The sequence below is a fragment of the Phocoena sinus genome, chromosome 5, assembly GCF_008692025.1.
Source record: "Phocoena sinus isolate mPhoSin1 chromosome 5, mPhoSin1.pri, whole genome shotgun sequence".
NCBI lineage: Eukaryota > Metazoa > Chordata > Mammalia > Artiodactyla > Phocoenidae > Phocoena > Phocoena sinus.
Window position 1 is genome coordinate 113,525,972 of NC_045767.1, and position 25,811 is coordinate 113,551,782.

General features: G+C 38.5%; 1 protein-coding gene across 1 annotated transcript in view; it reads left to right on the plus strand.

The window, feature by feature from the left end:
* Window positions 1-25,811, plus strand: part of TTC29 (tetratricopeptide repeat domain 29) — a 261,315-nt gene that overhangs the window by 37,071 nt on the left and 198,433 nt on the right. Inside the window, exons 4-5 of the mRNA XM_032632825.1 lie at window positions 3,725-3,948; window positions 8,892-9,077. Coding sequence (XP_032488716.1) covers window positions 3,725-3,948; window positions 8,892-9,077 — 410 coding nt within the window. The remainder of the gene's footprint in view (window positions 1-3,724; window positions 3,949-8,891; window positions 9,078-25,811) is intronic.

Here is a 25,811-nt window from a genome sequence, read left to right on the forward strand (position 1 = left end):
ACCTGTTCATTCTTTTGTGTTCCCCTCTTTAGCAAATTACCAAATACCCACACGCGACTCCTGTTGTCACCCTAGCTCTTCTCTTTCCATCAACCCCAACATCCAATCAGTCACCAAGTAATCGGTATTTTTATCTCCTAAATATGTATTGAATCCACCTACTTCTATTTATCCCCCGCCTTACTTCAGTTCAGCCCCCGTGGCCTCTCCTTTGCGTGAACACCAGAGTCTCCCGTTTCTTCTCCCTGCTCCCGCTTCTGTTCTCTTGGATCTGGTGTGAATTTCAGAGTCAACAAGCTCAAGCATGCTAAATTGAAAGTCTTTGTTTTTTTATGACTTAATTTTAATTCCTGGCCCTAAGCCTCGATCCTCCCTAGTGTAAAATTCCAATCTCATCCCTCTTAGGTAAAGTCAGTCCAATTCAGTGATTTGTCAGGTTATTCAGATTCTAACACTTCCCCTCACCCTGTTTTCCCACGTAGAAGCAACACAACATGGGTGCAGGGTAGAGGGAAATAGGGTTACTAGGTTTTGCAAATAAAAATACAACATACACTTCAATTTGAGTTTCAAAAAAACAGAAAGTTTTTTGGTGTAAGTATTCCCATGCAATATTGGGGGCATACTAATAATACTAAGAAAAAATCATTCGTGGTTTATGTGATATTCAAATTTAACTGGGTATCCTGCCCAGTTTTATCTGGCAAACTTCGGAGTGGGAGTTTGTCAGCATTTACTCCCAGGTCTTAATCTAGGACCTTGTGATAGACATTGAACTTGCCTCCCTGGTATCCATTTCTCCCTCTTTGCTAACATAACTCCAGTTTCATTTGGGAGCAGCAGTGTGCCCCAAAACAGGCAGGATATTTGTTTTTCTAGTCTCCTGCAGCCAGGGATGGCCAAGTGACACAGTCCTCACCCATGGAACCAAAGTGGAACTCCAACAGAAGTTGCAGGAATGCTTTTGTTTTCCCCAATAATGGAGAAAGACACAGCTGATGCCACCGAACTCTCCCCTTTCTTCTTGCCTTGAAGGTGGACGTAATGTCTGGAGCTGGGGCAGCCCTCCAGTGACCAGTGAGGGGAAGGATAAAATAATCCCAGAGGCATGGGCCTTGAACTTGCCAGGCCGTGGAACCAAGGCCAGCAGCTGCCTACCCTTAGGTGTCTTGTGCTGTGAGAAATAGAAACCTCTAGTTTTGAAGGCACTGTGAGCCGAGTTTTCTCTTCCTTGGAGGTGAATGCATTCCTCACCTATGGGATGCTGTCCAGGGGTCCGTCACTGATGTACTCTATTCGTCCTTTTCTGTCAGCTCTGGAAATATGCTGACCTGACTCTTTCAGTAGCTCCCCAGTGCTTCTTATCCGCAGAGTTACAGCTGTGTCCCCCTTCCGTCCCCAGTGGGCAGCGCATCCGACAGCCTTTTAGCACACATCCCCTTGCTGTGGCCAGCGACATTGTGGCAAACATACCAACCCTCTCTTCCCATTAACTCTTATGTCACACACTCGGAGCCCGCTAGACAATTACGGTGCTGGGCCTGTACCATTCAGAGGCTATGGGACATTGTGCGGGCTGATTCCAATCCTCTTCTGCTGAGAAAGTCTCTGCATTGACTTTTGCTGCCTTTCCATGCCCTTGTGTAGGGGCAGGGGGGTGGGGGACGGGGAGAGAGGACCTGGCCCTTCTGAGCATCTCACTGTTCCCTTCTCTACACTCTCAGCTAAAGGGCAGAAACAAAAATCTGTGATAGCTCATGTCCTCTCCATTTCAAATATTTTTGGTCAGCATTTTGACAAGATGGTGGTTTTTGACTTTTTGGCCTGGGACTGCGGTTTCCTTACTCTCTTTGTGAACTAGTTCTATAACAATAGGTGGCTTGTACTGGCCACCAGGTGCAGGAGGAGGAGGGTTGCAGTTCAGCTGGGACATTCCTTCCATATGATTTTTCTAAAAGACAATCTCTTTGACTCATTTCCCTGACCCAAACCCTTCTACGGCTCTATCCCACTCTTAGCTTGGAGTCCAAACTTCTTACCATGGCTTTGAGGTGTCCATGATCTGGGTCTTTCCCCCCCTTTTTTTTTTTCACTTCCCTCTCCCCACTCCCTTTCTCACTGTAAGTATTTTGTTCTAGACCTAAGCTGATCCCCTGAGTAAAAAATTATTGGCGATGGGAGCTGGGCATTTTTGTTTCATTTGTTTTTTAAACTCTGTAGGGTGAGTCTATTGCAGGACTTCATGTTTCTCAGAGCATCTTCACATACATAATTTTGCTTGGTTCTTAGAAGAATCCTGTGATGTAGGTAGGGCATAGATTAATACAGGTTAATATACACATTTCACAGATGAGAAGAAATGAAGTCCAGAAAGGTTAGAAAGAGCTGACCTCAACCTTGGGTGTTCTAATTCCAGACTGTCTCTACTCCACACTGAAATGCTTATTGATAGTAGTAGAACATCAAGTCAGTTCTAAATATTTAATTGTCTCCTATTTAAAAAAATGTAAAATAATTAGTATAAAGGTATATCATTAGGCCTCTTGCTTAGTGTAATAATAGCCACCACAGAGCTGTTATTCCATAACCCTGTTTTATTTCCTATATAGCAATTTTCATCATCTGAAATTATTTATGATTTGTTTGCTTATTTGTTGGTTGTGTTCTTCCACTAGAATATACACTTCACAAGGGCATTGAATCTGTTTGGTCTAGAACAATGCCTGGCACTTAGCAGGAAACTCAATAGCTATTTGTTGAATAAATAAATGGGCTATTCAATTGTCATTTCATCTCCTTGCGTATGATTTATTATTGTTAGAAGTGAAATAGTACATAAGAACTCATTAAGTTAGTCCTAACTGAAAATAATTTTTAAAATATATTTAGCAAGAGATTTCAATAAACATTTTCTGCATAAATGAATTAATGAATGAATGAACCTCCATAATATACAGTGAAACCACTTAATAGAGCTTTGTTTTGATATTTGACAACACATTTAAATTTTGCTTGCCTTACTGGTTTTTTGTTTTGTTTTGGTGGGTGGCTAACATATTAAGTATTTTTGGATACTGTCAGTTGCTATGGTCTGAATGTTGTGTTCCCTAAAATTCATGTACTGAAATCCTAATCCCCAAAGCTGTAGGTCACTGGGGCTTTTAGAAGGTGATTAGGTCAGGAGCGTGGGGCGCTCATGAATGGGATTAGTGCTCTTATAAAAGAGGTTCCAGATTATTCCCTAGCTCCTTATACTATGTGAGGATATGACTAGAAAATGCCGGCTGTGAACCAGGAAGAGGGCCCTCAGCAGAAGGCGACCTTCCTGGAGCCTTGATCTTGGACTTCCAGCCTGCAGAACTCTGAGCAATAAATTTCAGTTGTTTATAAGCTACTCAGTCAGGGGTATTTTGTTATATCAGCCCAAACAGACTAAAACATCAGTCAGCTAGCTTATTTATCCTTATCAAAGGGAGCTCAGCTCTGGAACTGATATGTTTATAATGTAATTTCACTAAAATTACTGTATTTAGATAGTTCTTGGCATCTTTCATTAAACTGAAGTTGTTCAGTTATAAGTATTTGAGGTCAAGATTGTTTTCAGCGCTTCCACTGAGGGAAAAAAATGCAGCGTGATTCAACTTTTAATTATTATAAAGATCAAAACACTGCACAGATTTAAAGGATTAAAATGACGTGTTCAGCGTTCTGTTCTTATTCCCAGTTACCGGAACTCGTACAAGAAGAACATCTGTGTGGACATGCTGCGAGATGGTTATCATAAGTCTTTTACTGAGCTCTTTGCTCTGATGGAGAAGTGGGATGCCCTGAGGGAGGCTGCAAAAGTAAGGTCCCTCTTCTGGCTGCAGAGACCCCTGGAAGAGCAGCCTGACAAGCTGGATCACTTCTACTACTACCTGACCAGGGCCGAAGCAGCTGAAAGGAAAGGTGAATGGATGGATTTGGGGAAGCAGCACTGCAGAAGGCAGAACAGTGAGCGCCTGAGGGAAGGTTCCAAATTGTTTCAAGTATGAATTTAAAACATTGAGACACCTTAGCACAATTCAACCTAGTCAGCTAAGCATCTAAATGGAATAAATGGTAGAGAACGCTGAATCACAAGGCTGGCCAGACACACAGCCATCCTGGTGTTGTCACTCTAAGCCAGGGAAGACGATGAATAGCACCTAATAACATCTCCAGGGCTTTCCAATGTATTAAAATCTTTGGTATCATTAATTATACATCTTTCCATAGTTTTTTTTTATATATAATCTGATTATTGACTTTCACTGAGGAGACACTTTCAGAGTACTATAACTTGACAATTATACTTATTTTCTAGTATTTGTATAATGTAATTTAAAGATTTTATCCATAAGTTCTATAGATTTCTATCAGAGAATTTTTATTAGTGAATAGTGAGGAGACATAAAAAGCCTGCAATTTACAATTACGAATAAAATTGTTAATTTTATATTTTCTATCACATCATCTCTAATAAATTCCTTTTTTTTTGGTATCCTAAAAATTTCCAGAAAGTCTATATGCTTCAAGTATTGAAGAAAATATTTTAATCTCTACTATAATTATACCAATATTGTCATAAGTATTTATTTACATATTCATAATTGGTCATTTTATATAATCAAAGAAAGGAAATCCCAAAAGTTGGCATATAAATTTGGTGTTTTCACCAAACAAATCCTTTTGTTCAACTTTTTGTGTGAAAACACCATAGGACTCAAAAAGAGAAGCTCAGGCCACAACATGACGATGTCTGTACTTCATTTCAGGCCTTTCTATGGGAAAATAGAGTATTAGACAACGTTTTGTTAGCCAGTGCTGCAATGTGGAAAATTGATAGGGACGTAGAAACAGCATCAGAGGGGTAGCAGGAGTCTTTTAGCCTCTATAGTGTAGTCAATATACATATTTCCTATCTGGTTGTGACCTGACTTAAAAATATGAGATATACAAAAGTCCTAACAACACCACATGTGAACTAGAGTGTGTGTGTGTGTGTGTGCGTGTGTGTGTGTGTGTGTGTGTGTGTAGACAAGAGGTGATTATTTGTATAATGAAAATTATTTAACTGCAGAACTGACTTTAAAAATAGAGTCCTTTGGTGAATTTTAAAATGTGATTTACATATAATTTCTCAAGAAATTAACTGTTTAAAAATTTTAAATGCTATTGTAAGAAAACCTACATTCTAGTGTCAGCCCCAAACTCTGAAATGATATTTTTACTGAAAATAGAATTGATCCAGATGAAATTTGCTCATAGTCATTTTCTAAGGTGAATTAATCACATTCACTAAATGTTTTAAATAGAAGCATTCATTTTAGTAGCATAATATGAGCCAAACACATCACTAGTCATAAAGTGTCATAAATATGAGAAACTTGTCGTAAAGCATTTTGTAATTGTAAAGAAACTAAATGCCAAATAATCTGAAGGTAGAAAACTTTTAATTTGTAATCTTTTATTAAAGAAAAGTAAATATACATATAAATTAAAATGATTCTCCAATTCCAAATATTTTAAAAGTCCAAACTTTACAATAGCCAATGTCTTATACACATGGTACAAGTAATGACATATTTTCTTTACTGAGTGGTTTATCATATATTCATGGTAACTGAGGTTACATTTGTTAAATGGAACAAAATTACCTCTTGCTCAGAACAACTCTTCTGTAAGGTAATCGACTTCAAAATGCAGTGGCTTTTGCCTGGTTAAAATACAGAAAGTTAAAATTATTGCAAAAAAGTATTATTGGAAATACTTCAGTTGAAGGGCATGTAAATATTTGTATGCTCTTTTTAAAAAATGTGTGTAATTTTTTCACATTTAACACAGGAACTTCATAGGAGAAAAATTGTGATTGAGTTAAGCATGTCCCAGAAAATGGTATAGGGGATATGCACAGAAACTCTTATTAACTTGAATTAATTTTAAATCTTAAAACCCATACACACACACACACACACACACACACACTTAATCTAGAATACAGAGATCTCTTAATAGTGCCTTGAAGATTTCACCCCATATGGTTGTGGAATCTGAGACAATTATCTTGAAGCAGCATACCTCTGAGTATTCTCATTGCTTTTCACTGGAAAGACCATCACTCTAGGGTCACAGTGAAGTCCATGTAATCAAAGCTATGGCACTAACAATAGTCATCTCAGGTCAATTCTGTCCCTTGAGACTTGGCAGAGCAGGAACCTAGAGTTATTTAAATTACTTTTCAAAATAGCACTTTCTGTTTTATAGCAAAGAAGTGTTTAAAGTAAGGCAGTCATTTCTTTTTGGATTATTTTCTATTTGTTAAAGTGTTTCTTTGTCCCTGATAGCATTTCTTATATTTCCCATTGTTGTGAATCATCTCTGTACCATCTGTAACATTATGATTAGGGCCTTGTGCCCCATGGGACTGGGGAAGAGATGGCAATAATGGTAATGGGTAGCCAAATCAATAGATAATTCAAACATGATTTACACTTGACTTTAAATTATTGTTAAGGGTTAAGCAGCAATTTTCTTTTCTAATAACATTTATTTAAGATACCCAAAGTATGTTCTACTCAAGCAGAGTCCCACAGGATGTTTATACAGTTTATGTAAAGCAAAACAAAAGTAATTGTCTGGTAAAATAAGTTTGAGAAACAACCAGGTGAATTAACATATATATTAAGCAGGTTGGTTTATTGCAGGACTTATCAGAGCCTTTAACATGCTCATGTATATTGTGTGGTTCACTGAAAGAGGGAAATTAGCAAGAGCATTTTCCAAATTTATTTCATCATGAGATCTCCTTTTTAGGTAGCATAACGAATATTGGTCTCAATAATAAATCAACAATAAAATTGATTTTCATCTTATAAATATACCTGCTGACAATTCAAGGAAGTGTTCCACAAGCAAGGAGAAAAGGCTGCTTAGAATGTAAAGGGTACAGACCATATATTTGGATTATTCAAAGATTCAAAACTTGATATAGTCCTTTATACTTAATACTCTGAAAAACACTCAATTTTTCCATAGAAAAATAGCTTAGCTGACAAGTAGTCTTTAAGTATGTAATCTAAATAGCTTATATAACTCATTCTAAACAGAACCAAAAACTTCATTTATGAAATGTTGGAAATGTTTTTCTATTAAGGTTTAATTACTGAAAAAATTACTGAAAAAAGGAAAAATTATTTCAGGATTACATATATTTTTTAAAATCTCTTCATGTAACTTTTAAAAATGGAAGATATGAAATGTTTTATTTACAGGTTTTAAAAAACAGCAACCCTCTAATCATTAAATATGAGAAAGAATATAAAATGTTGCAAAACATATTTTAGTGCTCTATTCATATTAGGCAGAAGGTTCAGAATGGAAAGATAAAGCATAGGAGAAGTCAGTTCTGAAATGAGAGTATTCGTTTTAAGTAAATAGCTCAGGGTACCCTCTACTTTTCACCTAAGCTATTGCCTGTTGTGAATACCTTAAAAAGCAGAATGGTCTCCAGAATCCCCAGTGCCTTCAAAAATGGGAGATAGGAGAACTGTTTTTTAACTTTAATTTTTAGGTCTAAAACTTATTTTGAGATAAATCTTCATTTCCTATGGAATTATGAAGCAATGTCTGTAAAAACATGACATAGGTTTTAGAAATTTCTTTGGAAACCTTGGAGTGAATTATGTACAGTTTTTGAAAGTTAATTTTTGTGGTAATCAGCCTAATGTCATTTTTTCTGAGCCTTTTGATTTTAATCTTATAGGAGTATCGGTGGGCAATATACAAATGCTTTTCATAATTGTAATTCTTTCAGGAGTATATAGGTTGACTCTTCTGATAGTAGTGAACAATTAATATCAGTTAATTCCAATAGATAATTATTGTTGTTAAAAATCCTTGGAAGGGTAATCCAGAGGCTACCACCCATTTACTGCTGTGCTTTAAGCACAAATGCAAAGAAACCTAAAGCTAATGAATTTGTTCATATCCACCAATAGAATGAAATTTATGAGGGTGAGGCACAATTTAACATACACATTTTTGTTTAAGTTTATGACTGATTGCAGTGGAGTTTATAAGACTGATTCACAGTTTATTAATATACTTTTTTGTGTACAAATAGGTCAGATGCCACTTTGGGAAAAAAAAAAAGGGGGTGTTTAATAAACTGACAACTAATAAACTAGTAACTGAGTGAGAGGGATGACTAATATTAATGCATTTTCAGAAAAAATACTCATAGAAAAGATAAGCATAGAAATCCACTTTTTCTTAACATTGTTGGTAACTTGTATTGTCAGAAACAGCACTAGAAAGTGTAAGGAGGTTATGTGGTCATTTTGCTCATCATTTCTTCTATCTATAAGCTGCATGCTTGCCTTTTCTTCTGGGTGAAAATACCTTGCTATTTTCAGATTCCATCTGCTTTCTTCATTCATCTTTTTGCCATGGTTAAGAAACATTGCTTTCTCTGGAATCTCTAAATAATTTTCATACCTTCAATGGGAAAAGTACTTGCTGATACCACGTACTTATTTCTTCCAAAAGAACTGAGCACATTGCTGGTAGATATCTTTCTGGTTTTTTGTGTTATATAAAGACTCCTGTTTCAACCAAAGAGTATGTCAATTTCTAACAGAGTCTAAGCTCTCCGAAAGAATTTTGTTGTTTTTCTCGTGTGCACATCCTTTAATTAATGTAATTATTTAAATAGTTAAAACATTAATTTTTGCATTTCCATTTTTTAAATGGTTAATCATGCTTTTAAGGAAAAATAGAAGATAAATGTCACTATATTCGTTTGTCATTTGAAGGGATGTACCTTGAGACATCTTTCTAATGCATTTTTTGATGTTTTTCTCTCTTTGAAGAATACTTTGAAGAGGTCTATAATAACTTGTATGCTCTGGCCTGTTACTTCAATAATTCTGAAGACAAGTGGGTAAGGAACCACTTCTATGAACGATGTTTTGAGATTGCTCAACTCATCAAAATTGACGGTGGGAAGAAGGAAGCCGAGGCGCACGCACACATGGGGCTGCTCTTCGAGGAGGATGGTGAGTAGCCATTTGTCAGGCTGCTGCGGGGGCTTTGAAGCATCCCAAGTCCAGGCAACCAGAAAGCACATGGGGGTAGAGAAAAAGACCCGAGGCTGAGTAGAAGAATGTGAGTTACTGAGTTAAAAAGCAAAAGGGGGCTTCCCTGGTGGCAGTGGTTGAGAGTCCGCCTGCCGATGCAGGGGACACGGGTTCGTGCCCCGGTCCGGGAAGATCCCACATGCGGCGGAGCGGCTGTGCCCGTGAGCCATGGCCGCTGAGCCTGTGCGTCCGGAGCCTGTGCTCCACAGTGGGAGAGGCCACAGCAGTGAGAGGCCCGCGTACCGCAGGAAAAAAAAAAAAAAGCAAAAGGGTGAGACTTTGGACTCACCCTCCATATTGCTACAGTCATACCTCTGCTGAGTGTTCAGCCTAGAGTTCCCAGCAGCGTCATCACAGAGCGAAAGCATCTTCCTCCAGGCCTCCACACACATCCTTCACCCACATATGTGCTGCACTGTTTTGAAATGCTTTTCCTTTCTTACAGACCTGCTTGTTCATTTTAACTTGATTTCTCATGTATGAAAATGGGAAAAAGGAAAGGCACACTTTGTGAATTTCCTAGCATCCCAAGTCCCTTATATATAACCTGTATAACTCGGGTACCACCCCGTTGTGATTTTTTAATAATTTCTGAAGGAAATGTTCCTTTAAAAATAATGTCATTCTTAATAATGTTATCTTAAGACAAGCCAAAGTCTGAAAGGACAACAAAAATTCATTAGAAACATATTTTATTTGGTGGTTTAATAAGGATTGCAAACAGAAAGTTAAGAATTAAATTTATTTATAGAAGGATAGTGGGTAGATAGTATGCAAATAAAATATGTGAGAAGATGAAAATATTTGCTCAGAAATAATTGTTTCTTCCCTCAGAACACTGTCTCATTTTCCACAAGAGTTTTGACTTTGGCAAAAGAGTTAAATTAGAAAATATTTATTATCTTGTGGCTAGGACTGCATAGGGCTTTGAGAAGGGAGGGGAAAAGGTTTTTGTGCTTCAGGAAATTGCACTTTGTAATCTACAGCATGGTCGATGCTGGAACGTGGCTGATAGTCAGGGGCTCTCTTGAGTGATAGGTATGGGGAAGAACAGAACAATTCAAAGAAGTGAGAGATCGTACAAATTATATCCAAGGAAGCCACGATGGAGTCAGAAGGGACTGGTGGGGGACCTGGACGATGGGTGGACTTTAGGCGGGTAAAGAAACAGGAATATATTCTGTAAGAGGGAACTACATACGAAAGCATAATTAGAGAAACTGATAAGAGGAGTGACCTGGTTAAAGTGGAAAGTATATTTCTGAGCAGTGATGGGAACTGAGTATGGAAAGGCAAACTAGGAACATGCCAGCGTTCAGAGTTTGGGCTGAACCAAACCCTATAGAGTTTGCGCTATACCTTCAGGCCAAGGAAAGGAGTGTGATGGAAGTCTGGCTCTGATACACCCTGTGGGAAGAGGAATAAGAGAAAGGAGGGATGGTTAGGAAGCTGCCCCACTAATTCAACCCTGAAGAAACAATCCAAAAATATTGAAGAGAATGTGTTTAAGTGTATCCATGGCAGTACAATTTATGATGTCTCAAAACAGGGGATTAGCAGCATTAAGCAACACCCATGCAACAGAGTTCTATGCAGTCATGAAATTACAAACTAGAGCCAAATTCATTCATTCAACAAATATTTGTTTAGAACCTAGTACCTGGGGATAAAGCAGTAAACAAGACAGACAAAATCTTTGCCCTCCTGGCACTAACATTCTACTGGGAAAAACAGGCCTTAACCACTCATAGCTATATAACATATGAAGCATTGGTACGTGCTGTGATGAAATATAAAACAAGGCAAAGGGATAGGTAGTGGTTGCTACTTTACATAAGGTGTTCACCTTTTCGAAGGTGAGACATGAATAAAGTGAGGGAGTAAGCCTTATGAGAATCTGGAGGAAGAGGTTTTTAGAGAGAGGACATGGGAAGTGCAAAGGCCCTGAGGCAAGTGCATGCTGAGCACTGTCTGGAGCCCAGTGAGGAAGGTTGGGGGTAGACGGAAAGGAGCTAAGTTTAGACCAGGAGGCTTGGGATCACACTGGGGCTTGTAGGACAAGCTGAGGACTTTGGATTTTATTCTAAATTGTATAGGAAATCTCAAATGTATATTGATTTGAGAAAATGCTCATGATATGTTAAATAGAAAACAAGATTCAAAACACAATGTAAAGTATCATTATATTTGGTATGTATCATATACCAATGTGTCAACAGCGCTTGTTTTTGAATGTGGAACCGTAGGTGATTATAGAATTGTGTACTGAAGGGTTATTACTTACTATAATTGAGAGGTTACCTGTTAAAACTCTTAGCCTATTGTTAAAAGTAGAGTTTAGTGTTTCAATTTGTAAAAATGGAATAAATTCTTGCTTAAGTAAAATTCAAAGTAAAACCTTTGCTTAAGCTTTTTAAAATTATTATTCTCATTTCATCAGTGATGTAAATACTTTTTTAAGCTTTTAGAAATTATTAACTTCATTTTGAATGATGAGGATACTGGGGCACAAAGAAATTAAGCTGGTTAGTGGCGGGACTAGTGTTAAGTCAGCTGGATTCAGAGCCTGTGCTAGCAGCCATTACTCTATGCAGACCAAGAATTGCTTTACTTTCATGATGTGCTAATGGTGAAAATTCCTGAAAATTATACACTAAAGTATAGTTTAGCACTTTTTTGTTCTCTACTCTAGAAACATCCCTCAGTTGAAAAGAATTGTTTATTGTTTTCAGTCTTATTTTGTTTTTATAATTGAAAGCATCAAATTCTCCAATTATGAGAAATCAAATAATGGAACTGTCAATTACTGGCTCCGAAAAAAGAAGTCACAAAATAAATATGAAATAATATATGAAAATGAGGGCTGAAGACGCCAGGGCTACATTGATGAAAATTTAAGAGTGGCCTCAGTGAGGTTCAGATAGCTATCATAAATATATTCTGAATTTTCCTATAAATTTTATTTCTGACTTTTAAATTTGGTTTGATTTTTTGAAAATTTATTGCAGTAAACAATGTGTAACAGAATTTACCATCTTAACTATGTGTACGTGTACAGTTCGGTAGTTTTAAGTATAATCGCCCTATTCTGCAACTGGTCTCCAGAACTTTTTCATCAGCAAAACTGGCACTCAATACTCGTTAAACTACAACTCCTGATTTCTCTCGCCTTCTGATTTTTTATAATCTGTGAATGTATTTCTATTGGAGGATTTATTCATTGCTTCCTTTACTTATTTATTTATTCATTCATCTATCCATTCACTCATTCAACAAATATTGGAGCACTTACTAATGGCTACTAATACGATCAGTAACCATGGCACTGTATCATTTTAGTAGCTGAGAGTGAGGATGAGTTTGGGAGATGTGATCAGGGAGGGGCTGCTGTGATATTATCTTCACGGGTCAGTGGCTTACTCACAGTTAGATGCCCCACCCCATAGCATGATAAAATGCACCCAAATTCCATAATACGTAGAGAGTTTTGGCTATAAACCTATTTTTAAGTTAGATCGTGTTATTTTGTTTTGCAACCACTTTTTGAAAGATCTAAACTATTTTTCTTTGGCCTTAATCAGTTCATTGGCCACAAGAACAATGCCTGTATTATTTGATGGATAAAATGACAGAGTTGATGCTGATGGCAATTCTAGAGATTGACTGAGTATCTGATGTACTTAGCCATGGTGAAAATTATCTGTGCAGCTTTTGTAATCTGGGGTAGAATTTTTATGAGGAGGGTAAACTAGGACTACTTAAAATATGCAGCTAGAGTGCAGTGAGGGCTCACCTGAATATGGGGGTCCCCCTGAGGTGATGATGGTGTAGCTTCCACATACCTGAGCTGATTGGTCCAGACAAGCCCCACATATGGAGGCCCTGCAGCAACAGCTAGGCGGTAGCTGTGCTCAGGGGCAGGTGGCACCCTCCTGGTTCCAGGGGTGCCCATTCAGATTAAAAAAGCAGGATACCAGCCGGCAGATGGCAAAGGGCAGGTTGTCAGGGCCCAGCAAAGCAGCTGTAGGCCAGGGCATGGCTCCAGCACCCTCAGGGAACTAGAGAGCAAATGAACATGAGCAGAAACCGTGTCACAGGGACTGGGCACCTGGGTGCAGTCAGGGCCAACGTTCAGCCCACGAGCACACATGGGACCAGAGCCCCCTGGCCAGAGCTGAGCACAAGCTCTAGTTCCCACTGCTGCTGAAGATGGTGCTCGAGTATGCAATGGCCTGGCTTCTATTGGCGCAAGCGCTGGCAGTCCCATTCTTCAGGTGGAATATCTGCTGGGGTAGCAGGTGTGGAGTAGTTGTGGTCAGACAAATACTTGTAGCACATCAGTGGCTGTATCTTCTTTCAGAATTGTCACCTATTTGGAAGGACAAATGGACAAGCGATATTCACACCACGTCTGTGGAGCATTGGAGAAAGCTCGCAGACCCTGGACCTCAAAGAAATGTGCCCATACATTCTAGAGCAGCACACAGAGGTCTATAGCAGGGCCAGTGTCAGAGCCTGGGAGAGAGAGGGTTTTTTAAGAGCCATGACTAGGGAAGCACCAACTTCCCCCCAGGTATGGTCTGCAGCCAAGGCAACAATAATAAGATGATGTGTCAGAACCTTAACTTCAATCCTCCCTTGCCAGGTCAGTATTTAGTGGTTGGGTCAGGGGACTAGGGTCCAAGACTTGCAGTTGCAGCTTTATTGGTGGGGAGCAAACCAGTGGCAGGGTTGATCAGTTGGCATTCATAGTTGAGCAAGCACCAACACCTTTCACCTTCTCCCCTTCCATTGATTTAGGATCTGAGTCCAAGCCTTGCCTTTGACCAGATCAATGAACTTAGCACTGAGACTGGCTGGTTTCCACGGAGCCTTGTAGGAGGCAAGTCTGTTTTCAGCAGGGGCTAGCCTAGAGGATTAGTATCGGTCAGGGTAACCCTTGATTTCTGTCTAGCTTTTTGTTATGTTCCTTCTCCCCCAATTCAAAGAGGGGTGGCTTCTAAGTAGCGTCTCTCACTCTGTCAGCAATCCATTCCATTTCAACCCATATGGGCTTGGGGTCTAGACCTCGCATCCTGAGAGACCAGGAGGATGATTAGAAGTAGATGTTGGCTGACAACGACGGGTGCTGATCATGTTCACTGAGAACAGGCAGGGGAAGGCCATTGTAGGTGCAGCTTGGAAAGTGCACATCTTCCAGTTCTGCAGGCCTTCATCTGCGATTTTAGCGTAGGGATTGAGTTAGCCTTGCCTCCTACAAGGCTAACCCAGATCTATAACATTGACCCCAAATTCTCCTAATGACCGGGAACTTCTGAAGAAGAGTTATCCTGGTTGGCTTGCTCAGTTCAGGGCCTAGAATTGATAGTTGACAGTCAGTTCTTTGGACACATTCTAGATGGTGTATCCCAGTGTGATTTGCCAGGGGCTGGAAGGAACGAGGAGAAGAGCAGTGTTGTGAATATACAGAATGGTCCCCCTCTCCCCTGATGCATCCAGTAGTGAAAGGCAGCTACAGCAACAGATTTGTGGAGGAATCCACCACTATAAGGGACCGTCTACCTTACAATCTTGATCTCATGGAAAAGAGTAGAACTTGGAAGTCAACTTATCCTGTCTTGCTCAGTCCTTCCCTAACACATGCTCCACCCATTTTTAGTGATCATGGGGAAGATGCCCCCTTTCATTTTTTTGGCATGAATTTTATGAGGGGCAGTAGTTCAGCTTTCCTCTCAGTGAAGTATCCCCCATGTATTAGGCCATTCCTTTCCATATCACACACACACACCAAAAGGAATTCTATCACTGAGAGTCTTAACCCCATAGGGTTCCCACTGCCAAGGATTTTTCAAGGCTAGTTACTGCTAATGGTCACTAACCAGACATCCTGAAGGCTGACCACAACAGCATCACTAGCAGACTCTTCCCACTCCCATCTTGGTCTTTGATCTATTTCCAGTCCCCTAACTTGCTTCCAGAAGGCCATGTTATTGGCCTGGAGAGATGCCCAGTTTGCTGAGACAACTGCCATGCTAACAAAGTACTGGGTCAGCAGCACTCACAGCAGGCCTGCTGGAGCAGTGCTGCTCTGAGAAAACTCAGAGAGACAGGAGCTGAGCAGGTGTGCTGGTCTCCCGTTGCCCTTTCATTGGATGCTCTATGTTTAGGGGAGTATTGTCTGATCGGGGCCAGACACAATACCAACATGACGTGGCAGAGCCTTGACACACGCTCTATCCTGCCATCCCAGCATTCATCTTTTGAGGTAGGATCAACCAGCCCCTCCGGGGGAGGGCGCAAAGGGGAGGGGCAGGGGATAAGGTCTCTGCCTTGTGGTTGCAGTCATAGGATATGGCACACAAATAGCAAGACTTGCCACATAGGCATTCATAATTTGGGGAGCCCCAACCTCTCCCCTGTCAGGAGAGAAGAACTCTAGGGTCTAAGTCTAGGGTCTAGGTCAGAATTAATTGTCCTAAAAGCACTGAGCCTAACTGGTTTCCTTGGAATTTTGCTAGAGTCCATCTCCTTTTCTAGGAAACTGGCCTGCAGGGTATCAGTCCTGGACAAGTTAACACTTACCGCTTAAATCTAGAAGTTCTGAATAAGGAGTGATGTTAACATAGAGAGACCAGGGTCAGATTATGACCACAGAGTGCTGTCTTTTAAGAACTAGGACAAAGATAGAACCATGAGCAAGACTAAAAGTGTCAAAACGAGCTCTACCACCAAAGACTAGCTATTTTAAAGAACGGATTAAAGTAGAAGAGAAGCAGTCAGTTAAAGGAAGAGAAGATCCAATCTCAGTCCTAGAAGAATGCCTGCTAGACACTGGTACTGAGTGAGTGCTGTTCTTACCAACTGGAGGTAGAAGCGGAGGATTCTACTAGCTCCACGTAGCCAGCGAGCAGAGCCTAGGGCAGACTGTCTACTCTGCTTGCCTTTAATTACCTGGACTAAAAAGACCGCTCCTAATTGAGGGATGTAGAAAATACAAGGAAAACAAAACACTAATCTGAAGAACAAACCTGTAAATGTGATCATTTTAGAAAAATTCTTGATGTCTTCAGAAAGATACAAGTAGGAGACAGAAAGGCTTAAGGATAGAACCAAATGAGATGACAGTGAGCCCCAGATGAAATAAGGAAGGCTTTCTAAGAAAAGTGTTGGTAGAATTAAAATGCAGAGCAGAAAAAGGGCAGGATTGGCCCAATGGAATATTGAATCAGTGATGTTGAGGACAAGCTCAAAACATTTCCCCAAAATGCAAGTGAAAGACTAAGAAGTGAAAACAATGACATTATCAGTATGGAAGTTTCTGAGGTAGAGTAGATGATAACCAAAATGAAAGTCATAACCAAAGACATTTTAAGAAAACTTTCTTGACCCTAAAAAGATATGAATATTCAGATTGAAATAGCTCTTTATGCTCCAGTCAAAACTATAAGGAAAAATCCATTGCTAGATAATTCTCGGGAATTTTTTGAATGACTCAGATTAAGACAGACTCCCACCTGCATCCAAAGAAAAAGCACAGATTGCCTTCATTGGAACAAAAATTAGATAAGACTCACTTTTTTCTCCTTTGCTACAATAAGTGCCAAAAAAAAAAAAAAAAGTAGAGTCCAGGGGGTTTGAGGGTAAAGAGAGTGGAACCCTATAAACTTGAGAACTGATAGTATGCTACAGAAGTAAGTTCTGTCCCATAAGAAGCAATGGGAAGGTATTCTTACTTATGTACTTCAGAAAGTACACTGTGAATGTAGTTTCTGTGTATGCTGTATTCTATCTACAACCCAACAAGAGATAAATCAAAATTAAAAATTTTAAGAAGAGGGAAGTCCTAATATCAAAGAACTGACAGTATACACTGGAACTGATTAAATGTTGTCTACAAAAAATGTCAATAATTTTAGAAGTAGAAGATACAAAGTATAAAAACTAAGTGTGATTTAAATTTTTCTCTTTATGATTTTCCAAACATTTTATGGTAATGTTAATTACTTCTTTATCTTATTTTAAAATTACATTTTATGAGAAACATTTAAAAATAAACGATGAAAAAAGTAGAAACTCGAGGCAAATATTTATTTCAGTCTTAGATGAGAAAGACCTTCGAAACGTGAAAACAATGAAACAAAGCACAAAGAAAAATGATGGGCTTTATAGGAGAGGTAATTATAATCTTCTCACTGCTCCAAGTTCAGAACCAATTCAGAAGAAACATGGGAATCAGATCATAATAGCTAAGGCTAGTTAGGGAACAGAGCTTATATCTGTTCAAATCAAACTCTATTATCTTGCAGAATTCATCATAACCACCTAGTTACTGAAAGACTGGTCATGTTCAGACTCTTCTACAGGTTCTAAGCCTGTGCCTGTGAACTTCAGCATGGAGCTTGAGAACAGAGTCCAGAGAGAATGGAAGTTCAGGATTTCACCAGTCAGATACATTGTTTTTCCTCCTCTGTGGTGAGAAGTGAAGAGGGAAGGAGAGAGGAGGTCCCCTCATGGAAACACGAGGCTAGCAGTACAGCATTCCCACTATCAGAAACAAACACTGAGAGAGTTGACATGTACTTAAAGAAAAAATTATTTATTAAAGACCTCATATAATTAAAGATAAACTAAAATTGGGAATTATTGGAAACAAATATAACTGGTTAGTATCATTATTATATAAAGGACATTTATAAATTGGTAAGAAAAAACACTAACACACCAGTAGAAGAAATTAAACTGGGTATTAAACATTAAAATAAAAGCGAACATTGACAATAAAAAGCACAAATTAAAGCACTAAAGATATGCTACTTTTCCCCTGTAATTTTCTAACAAGCATTTATTGTACTTCTACTATGTGCAAGATACTGGGATAAGTGCTGGAAGTATATGGCTGAAAAAGATATTTATGGCCCCTTGATTCAGAGGCTTACATTTTAGTGGAAGAGGCAAGTCAATACTCTATAATTACAGTAATCTGAGAGAGTCGACTGATAGGATAGGTACAGAAGGTTTAAATGTGCAGGGATAAATGTTGTCTATTTACTTATTAAAGATAGCATTTAATGCTGTGAAATTTTAAAAATTTAAGCAGGTTTTTCACATTGCTGGTGATAGGATCAATTAGCCTGACATTTCTAGCAAACAATTTAGGATTACATATCTAGGAAAAAATCAGATATGAAGACAAAAATTTATGTGAAGGCATATTATATCTTTATACATGTATTATTGGTAATAATAAAAATAAATGAAAACAATACAAATGTCCTACATTAGGGTAATAATCAATGGTGCTAGTTACACATGATAAATTCTATCCAGCTAGTCAAAATGCTGTTTTCCATTGACTATAATGATAAGAGCTACCACTTATTGAGTGCTATGTGTCAGCCACTATAAAAGTGCTAATTCTGGCCAATGGTCTATGAGCAGTCACTTCCAGGCTGAAACTTGGAGGAACAGATATGAGTCCTCCCTACTATCTCTGTTTTTGCCATGGTGACCATGGAGGAATTATGTTGAGATGGTGAAACCATGAGATGGAAGCAACCAGTTCCCTGAATGAGCATTGGGTGACTCTAGAGAGTCACCCACCCTCAGTGGACTTCACGTGAGCAAGAAAACTACTTTGTCTAAGCCTCTGGGATTTCAGGGTCTATTTACTACCACAGTGTAGCCTAATCTAACTTTGACTGATACAATCTCCAACACTTATATGCCCTTATTTTGAATGAGGGATTTTCACGAGCCGTCTGGGTGGTTTTTTGCTATTTCTTCGAAAATTTTACACTAAAGATTCCCTTTGGGATGTGATATATAATGTCTTTGTGCTTTTCCAAAAACTTCCATTTTAACATTTTTAGACACTTTACAAATCTCTCAATTTACTAATATAATTTAGTCTTCCAAAGATTCCATTTTTATTTTTAATATAGAACAAATATATGCATTTTTGTAACACATTTCTGTATTGTTTGAATATAATAGATGAACAACATATTTATAATCCAAAAAATAAAAATAGACAACTTTTTAAGCTCACTGACATAGAATGACTCCATCACAAGTCTACAATAGTGTTTTGCCTGCTATCCAGGGTCCTAGACTATTTCAAGATCCCATGATTATCATTATTTAATCCAGGAGGAAATAGTGGGTCCCTTGGCTGATCCAGTCTTGAAGTGTTTCCATCTGGAGCAGAGACTCATTCCCTGATCATGGGTCTTGGAATTGGGATCCAAACTTGAGTTCTCTGACTCAATTCTGGACTCCTAATTCCCCTCACTGAAGTCTCCTGGAAGCTCCTGCCAGGCTAACTCAGTAACTCAGTGTAGAAGAAGAACCAACCATTAGAGCAAAGATGTCAAAGGCGCAGGCATAGCAGTTGTGATTGTTAACATTGAAAACTGCTCACAGACACTTCAGACACTCGTCAAATGGAAACATTTAGCTGATGTAACAGATTCTGTAGATGCCTTATCTGAGAACTCAGGGTTGTCTGATCTGCTACCCCCCAGATAACCTACCCTGCAAGTATCTTTGCCACTCAGTCCCACTTCAACTATCATCTCAGGTAATTCATACAACTAGAAACATCTAGATATCTGTGGACATTCCCAGAACAGGCTTCCATTGCTGAAGAACAGCTTTAGAGAGATGTGTTACCTGTAGATCCCCACCATGGGCACACAGACTCTCGTGTTCTGCCTGTAGAAACATTTGGTGGCCTCAAACCATGTCAGTATATCTGCTCAAAAGAAAAAAAATCCCTGTACCCCTGCTCACCACCTATTGTTCATGAGCTTCTATATCTTTTTTATTTTTATCTTCCAGCTGCCCCAGCCTTGGGGCAGTGATTCTGTGCAGGATGGCTGCCATTCTCAACCTAGTTTCTCAGGGAAGCAAATATGATTGTTAATGTTGACCTAGAGAGCATTCTTATGAGACTGCTGAAATCCCAACACACGCATCCTGCCCCGGAAGCAGAAGTAGTAACACCACCACAGATTATGGGCTGTGGTCAAACGGAAATAGGCTGAGGGTCATGTGCTCCCTGAAGTCCTACAGCCTCTCTCTCCCACCTAGAAAGCACATTGGGATTCAAATAAAGAGGACTTTTTAAAATGGATAATAACAGATCATCATTATATGTAAAAAAAAGCAAAACATTCCACAAGTTTGGTTGTTTTTTGTTATAAAAATTATTGGCAGTGCCTTTTACAATTGATCATGACACAGAACTGGGCCTCAACATGGTTCAGAGTAGTTTCTAGCTCTGCTCGATCCATCCACCCCAAAGTTTGACTAATACACTTCTGAGACCCTTTTCATCATCGCCACCATCCATCTGGCTTTCTTCCCTCCCACCTTCCCTTCTTTATCTCTCTGTGTACACTCCATATTTTCAAATCCATCATCTGCCAGACCATGAGACCCCATCCTTCATTTGATGCCTCTCCCAGTGGGTCCTTCAGAAGATAAAGGAGCCCTCCATACCACCCTGTCTCCTCTCTGCTTTGAGCTCAGATTTGCCACTGGCTTGGGCTCCCACACACACCTTGCTCGTAACTGTGTCTGTGATTCTAGTTGTCTCCGTGTTTGGTGGGGTAAGCCTTTTCACACCCAGCCTGCAGTCTCTTGTCATAGAGTCACATGTGCTGCACTGCTTGGCTTTCCTTCCCCAGTGTTGGTGCTGAATGGTTTTAGTAACTACACAGCCAAGACAGGACAAGTATTGCATGGGATGCTGGTACTTTCTGCTTTCTCATTTGAGAGAAAAAATTTCAACCCTATTTGTCATGAGTTGCATTGTGGAACCCCCAAAAGATGTTGAATTCTTAACCTTAACCTCCACTACCCATGAATGTGACCTTATTTGGAAATAGGATCTTTGCAGACAATCAAGTTAATATGAAGTTATTAGGGTGGCCCTAATCCAATATGACTGGTATCCTTATAAAAAGGGGAAATTTGGGCACAAAGAGAGACATGTTCAGAGAGAAGATTATGTGAAGATATAGAGAGAACACCATCTACAAACCAAGAAACACCTGCTACCAAAAGCTAGGAGGGAGACACTGAACAGATTCTCCCCCCTCAGTCCTGAGGAGGAACCAGCCCTGCAAATCCACAACTTGATTTTGGACTTCCAGCCCCCAGTTTAAGCCACCCAGTTTGTGGTACTGTTATGGCAGCTTCAGGAAACCGGTACAATATTCAATGTAGTGTCAGTGACTTTTCTTAACTAAAAAAATAAAAAAGATGTTATTTTAGGAAAAAATAAAGGAATATAATAATGGTGGAGTGATATGATTTGACATGTGAAAAATGTAATGTTCTTTCATTTTAAATTCTGACAGAACATTTATTGTGAGAATACTATCTAAAATAATATAAGGCAATTTTTAAAAACTCCTTAGAATCTGATGTAAACAATCTCTTCCTAGAGTTTTGGCTTTTTACCTTATTCTATATTCTATTATAAATATCACTTCATTTGGTGAATACTTTTATTCTTCAGCATTTGAAATGAAGTTTATCATCACAGTATTCAGTTCTCCAAAAAAAGGTTAAAATACAATTAATATCATCAAAGATTTTAATATCATCAAAGATGCCACATCAAAATTGATAGATATTTCATGGTAATTTCTATTTTGTCATGGAATAATGTTTGCCAGTTTCTTTAGAAAAACAGCCTTAATAACTAAAAGAAATGCAAAGGATATATCAGTTTTTAGTGTGGTGTTTTATTTTCTCTTTCATTTTATTAAAAATTAATAGAGATGTAAACGCTGTTGAGAAGATTTAAAACCCATCAAATACACAAAATCTCAACTGAGGCTACCCCAGAGAAGGGCACCAATGATGTGGAATGGCAGGAGGTATTTTGCATTATACGCCGTTTTGCACTATTAGAATTGGTTATCTTGTGCGTGTGTTATTTTTTAATGGGGAGGGAACTAGCTAATTTTAAAGATTTCATTGAATTAAAAAGTATTGAAAAGGACAGAAGGTTTTTACAGTTGGTAAGAAAAAAAATGGTGATGATTAAAGAACTATTAGAGATCCAATGATATTATTATCATGTCGAAAAGTGGGAGGAAATGTTAATTATTGATGGTTTTTCCAATAGTAAGGGAAGCCCAAATCTACAGGGATATTAGAAATATGGGACAAAAGCTTTTATAAAGATATAAGTTGGAAGCCTGCAAATTCATAACAGAGATTAAATTAGTGATGGTTGGATGATTGACGTTGGATGACTATCTTGGTCTGCACAGTTAACCTAACAGCATTTGAGCATCAGATTAGAGATGAAGTCTAGCAGAGGAAGAACTATTAGATTGGGCAGTAAACTTAGACTCTCTTTGGGCACTGCCACTTGCTAAGTAACTGTGTATCTGGGTAAGTTATTTAATCATTGTGGATCTTGCTCTCCTCGTCTGTAAAATGAGGCAGTGGGAGCAGATGCTCTTTGCTCTGAGTTCACGTCCAGCTCTGACTTTTGTGGTCACTTAAATGTCTACTGAAAGTTCAGTCCTTAAAAACTGTCAACTTCTTTACTCTTCCTTCAGAACATTAAGCCTATCTGGAGACGGGAGGCCTTGCTTCCATGAATAACTTGCCTGCTGCCTTTCCAAGTGGTAGGGTAACTTTTGTTTGTGCAGTAGGTGCTTAGTAGGTATGTATTCTCTTGGTCTCTAGGGCTTGCAGGCTTTTTATGCTTGTCCTTGTTGTACCACTTGGATGCTGGGCTACTGCATACAAATGAGGAAACCCTTTGAAGGGTAGTAGCTTGGGTGGGAAATAGAAGAGAATCGTTCTCTGAGGGATTAATTTTATATGTGTTCATGATTCCTGCAGTTGATGTTCAGGAAGGGATGATATAAGGGTGGCCCTAAGGGTCAGGAAAAACCTTTTCTATGGATTAACAGGTAGACATGTATTTAGTAGATTGTAAAATTGTTCTCAATTGTTGAAAACTGGGTTGGGAAATTATGTTGTTTAATTCTTTTAGATGAATGAATGTTAGAGCCATATTAGGTCTTAAAAGTCATCTGTTCCAGACCCTAATCTACTAGATGAAGAAGCTGAAACAGAGTAATGAAACAATTTTGCCATGGCCACATATTTTGTTAGTAGCAAGCACAAGACTTGGATTCAGAGTTCTACATTCATGTCAGCTCCCTCTCCCCTCTCTGTGTCATACTCAACACAAATACACACAAACATCTCTATATGTGCATGGCTCTGCAAACTGGTTTAACTAACATTTAGGCAGGCATAGAACAAATCAGACGTATCTGCAACGTACATAATGGCAGTCACATATAGAAAGGTGTATTAGTAGATATAGATGATACAGATGTCATGCTTTTTCTCATGAATGAGGTAGGAGATATTATTCCCCTTTCAGATTTGCAGAAAATAGGATTCTGAGAGGTTAAATGACAACTAAAGCCTGTCAGAGCCAAGGCGGGACCCTGTGTCCTCAGATATTTGGTTCAGTGTCTTTCCCACTCCGCAACAACACCTCCCTAGACAAAGGTTTGCTCAGCGAACACCTCACAAAGTTGACCTTCTGGGTTTATTTTTCCTGCATTTATTTTTACTTAGATTGTCACAAGAAAAGGCTTCTGAAAAAAAAAAACTGGCCCTCACAAAATTATGAATAAAAAATATTGTATCTCCTTTTCTGTGTCCTCTGTCATTTGCCAACTTGTCCAACCATTTGCCTCCATGGTCCTTCCCCAGCCCTACCCCTCTAGATGCCCTGGAGTGCTCAATGAGAAGCCCACTCCATCAGGGAGTACCAGTGACATGACCCCCTCATGACTTAATTTCCGCTGCCATTTTAGCCTATCCAGATTACACATATAAAGGATGGTTCTCTAAGAAAACTAAATCCATAAAGGCTAATACTGTATAGAGGGCCTTCCAAATATGGAGAGCAAAGTGGAAAAGAAAATGACTAGCAAACTGAGTGAGTGGGGACCGGAAGGCTTGGGTGGTTTTATAACAAAGCTTTTTGTCATTTGGTGGAATCCATGTATGAATTAGGTTGTCCAGTAATTGTGGTGGGGTAACCTAGAACTGGGGGAACTAGAAGCAGGGGAAGATTAAGGGGGCATTAAGACTGATAAGGAGTGAGCCAGTCTGCTGGCTGAATCGATGGAAAGGATGAATTCCAGACATTTCAACAGAAGAGACAGTATTCAGATATGGAGTAGGGGGTGGGAGAAAGGAGAAAAAATAACTTTATATGCAGCATATATTACAAAGAAATTAGTAGGTGTATTCTGTGTAATGAATACATCAGTTGGTAAGGAAAATGTTAAGACCACTGTAATGAGTAGAAAAGGGATACAAACAGATAATTTGCCAAAAAGGAAATATGATATGTAATGAACATATAGGAAAATAACTAACTTCTCTAAAAATCAGTTTGAATAATTGTGAAATATTTGTAAAATGCGAAAACAAAGCAATCATGGTTTGTTAAAATAATACTTATGTGTATTGCTGGTGATAATATGAATCATTTAAATGGTTTTGGACAGTAATATGGCAATGCATAGGAACTACAACATTTTCCATACATCTTTATCTATTAATTTCACTTGTAGAAATTTTAAAAAAATTCAATATAGAAAAATACATGAAGGGGTTCATTGAAACATTATTTATAGTGGAGAAATAATCTAAATATAAAAGCACTAGACAGATGATTAAAGTATACATCCCCCCGCAAAAAAATATCATGCAGCCTTTTATAATGCAGTTATGGAAATATTTAATATGGAAAGTAATAGTTCTAATAAAATAATTTAGATAGGCAAACTAACTATAGTAACCTCTTTATAACTGTGTAAAAATTATGCATGGATAAGGAGTAGAATGATGCTTGACCAAAAAAACATTTTCATTGACTGATGGTGTCATTGTTAGTAATTTTTAAGATTTTTCCATGTAGTATTTCATTCATGCTGATGTAATATTTTTGCCCATAAAACAAGTAAGACACATACTGCGTTATGCTTTCGCTAAATATCACTTTTGTGTTTTACTCAATTATATTTTCAAAATTCTTTGTATTTTGGGTCAGTGTTTCAGAGACTGATCATCCCATTTGCCTGAGAATCAGGGGGTTCCCAGGACTCCACACTTTTGGGGTAGGAACAAAAAATGTCCGGGCAAACCTGGAGGAATTGGTCATCCTAAATATAGTGAAGATTCAAATTTTTCTTTTGTCTTTCTAAACCTAGTAGTTTATTCATGTACCAAACAGTGGTGAGAAAATGACATCTTTGTTTTTTGCTATTAATAGATTTTGACAAGCATAATACGGTTATTTTTGGTTTTAAACAACTCTTATTTTCTATTTAAATTACTATCATATTTTAAAATTTGTAACAATGAAGCTTCCATTACATACAGAACACTGTAAGAGAAAACAGCACTTGAATCAACAAAGGACATCATATTCCATGTTTATCCTTGAAAATAGATTCACTGGTGGACACTGTGGATATTTCAAAACAGGGAAAACAAACAAAAACCAACTGTAACAAAACCTCCCAATGGTTGCCACTGAATCATGACCAAAACTCTGCTGGCTTTCCCGCTGGCCTCTTTAAGTCCTAC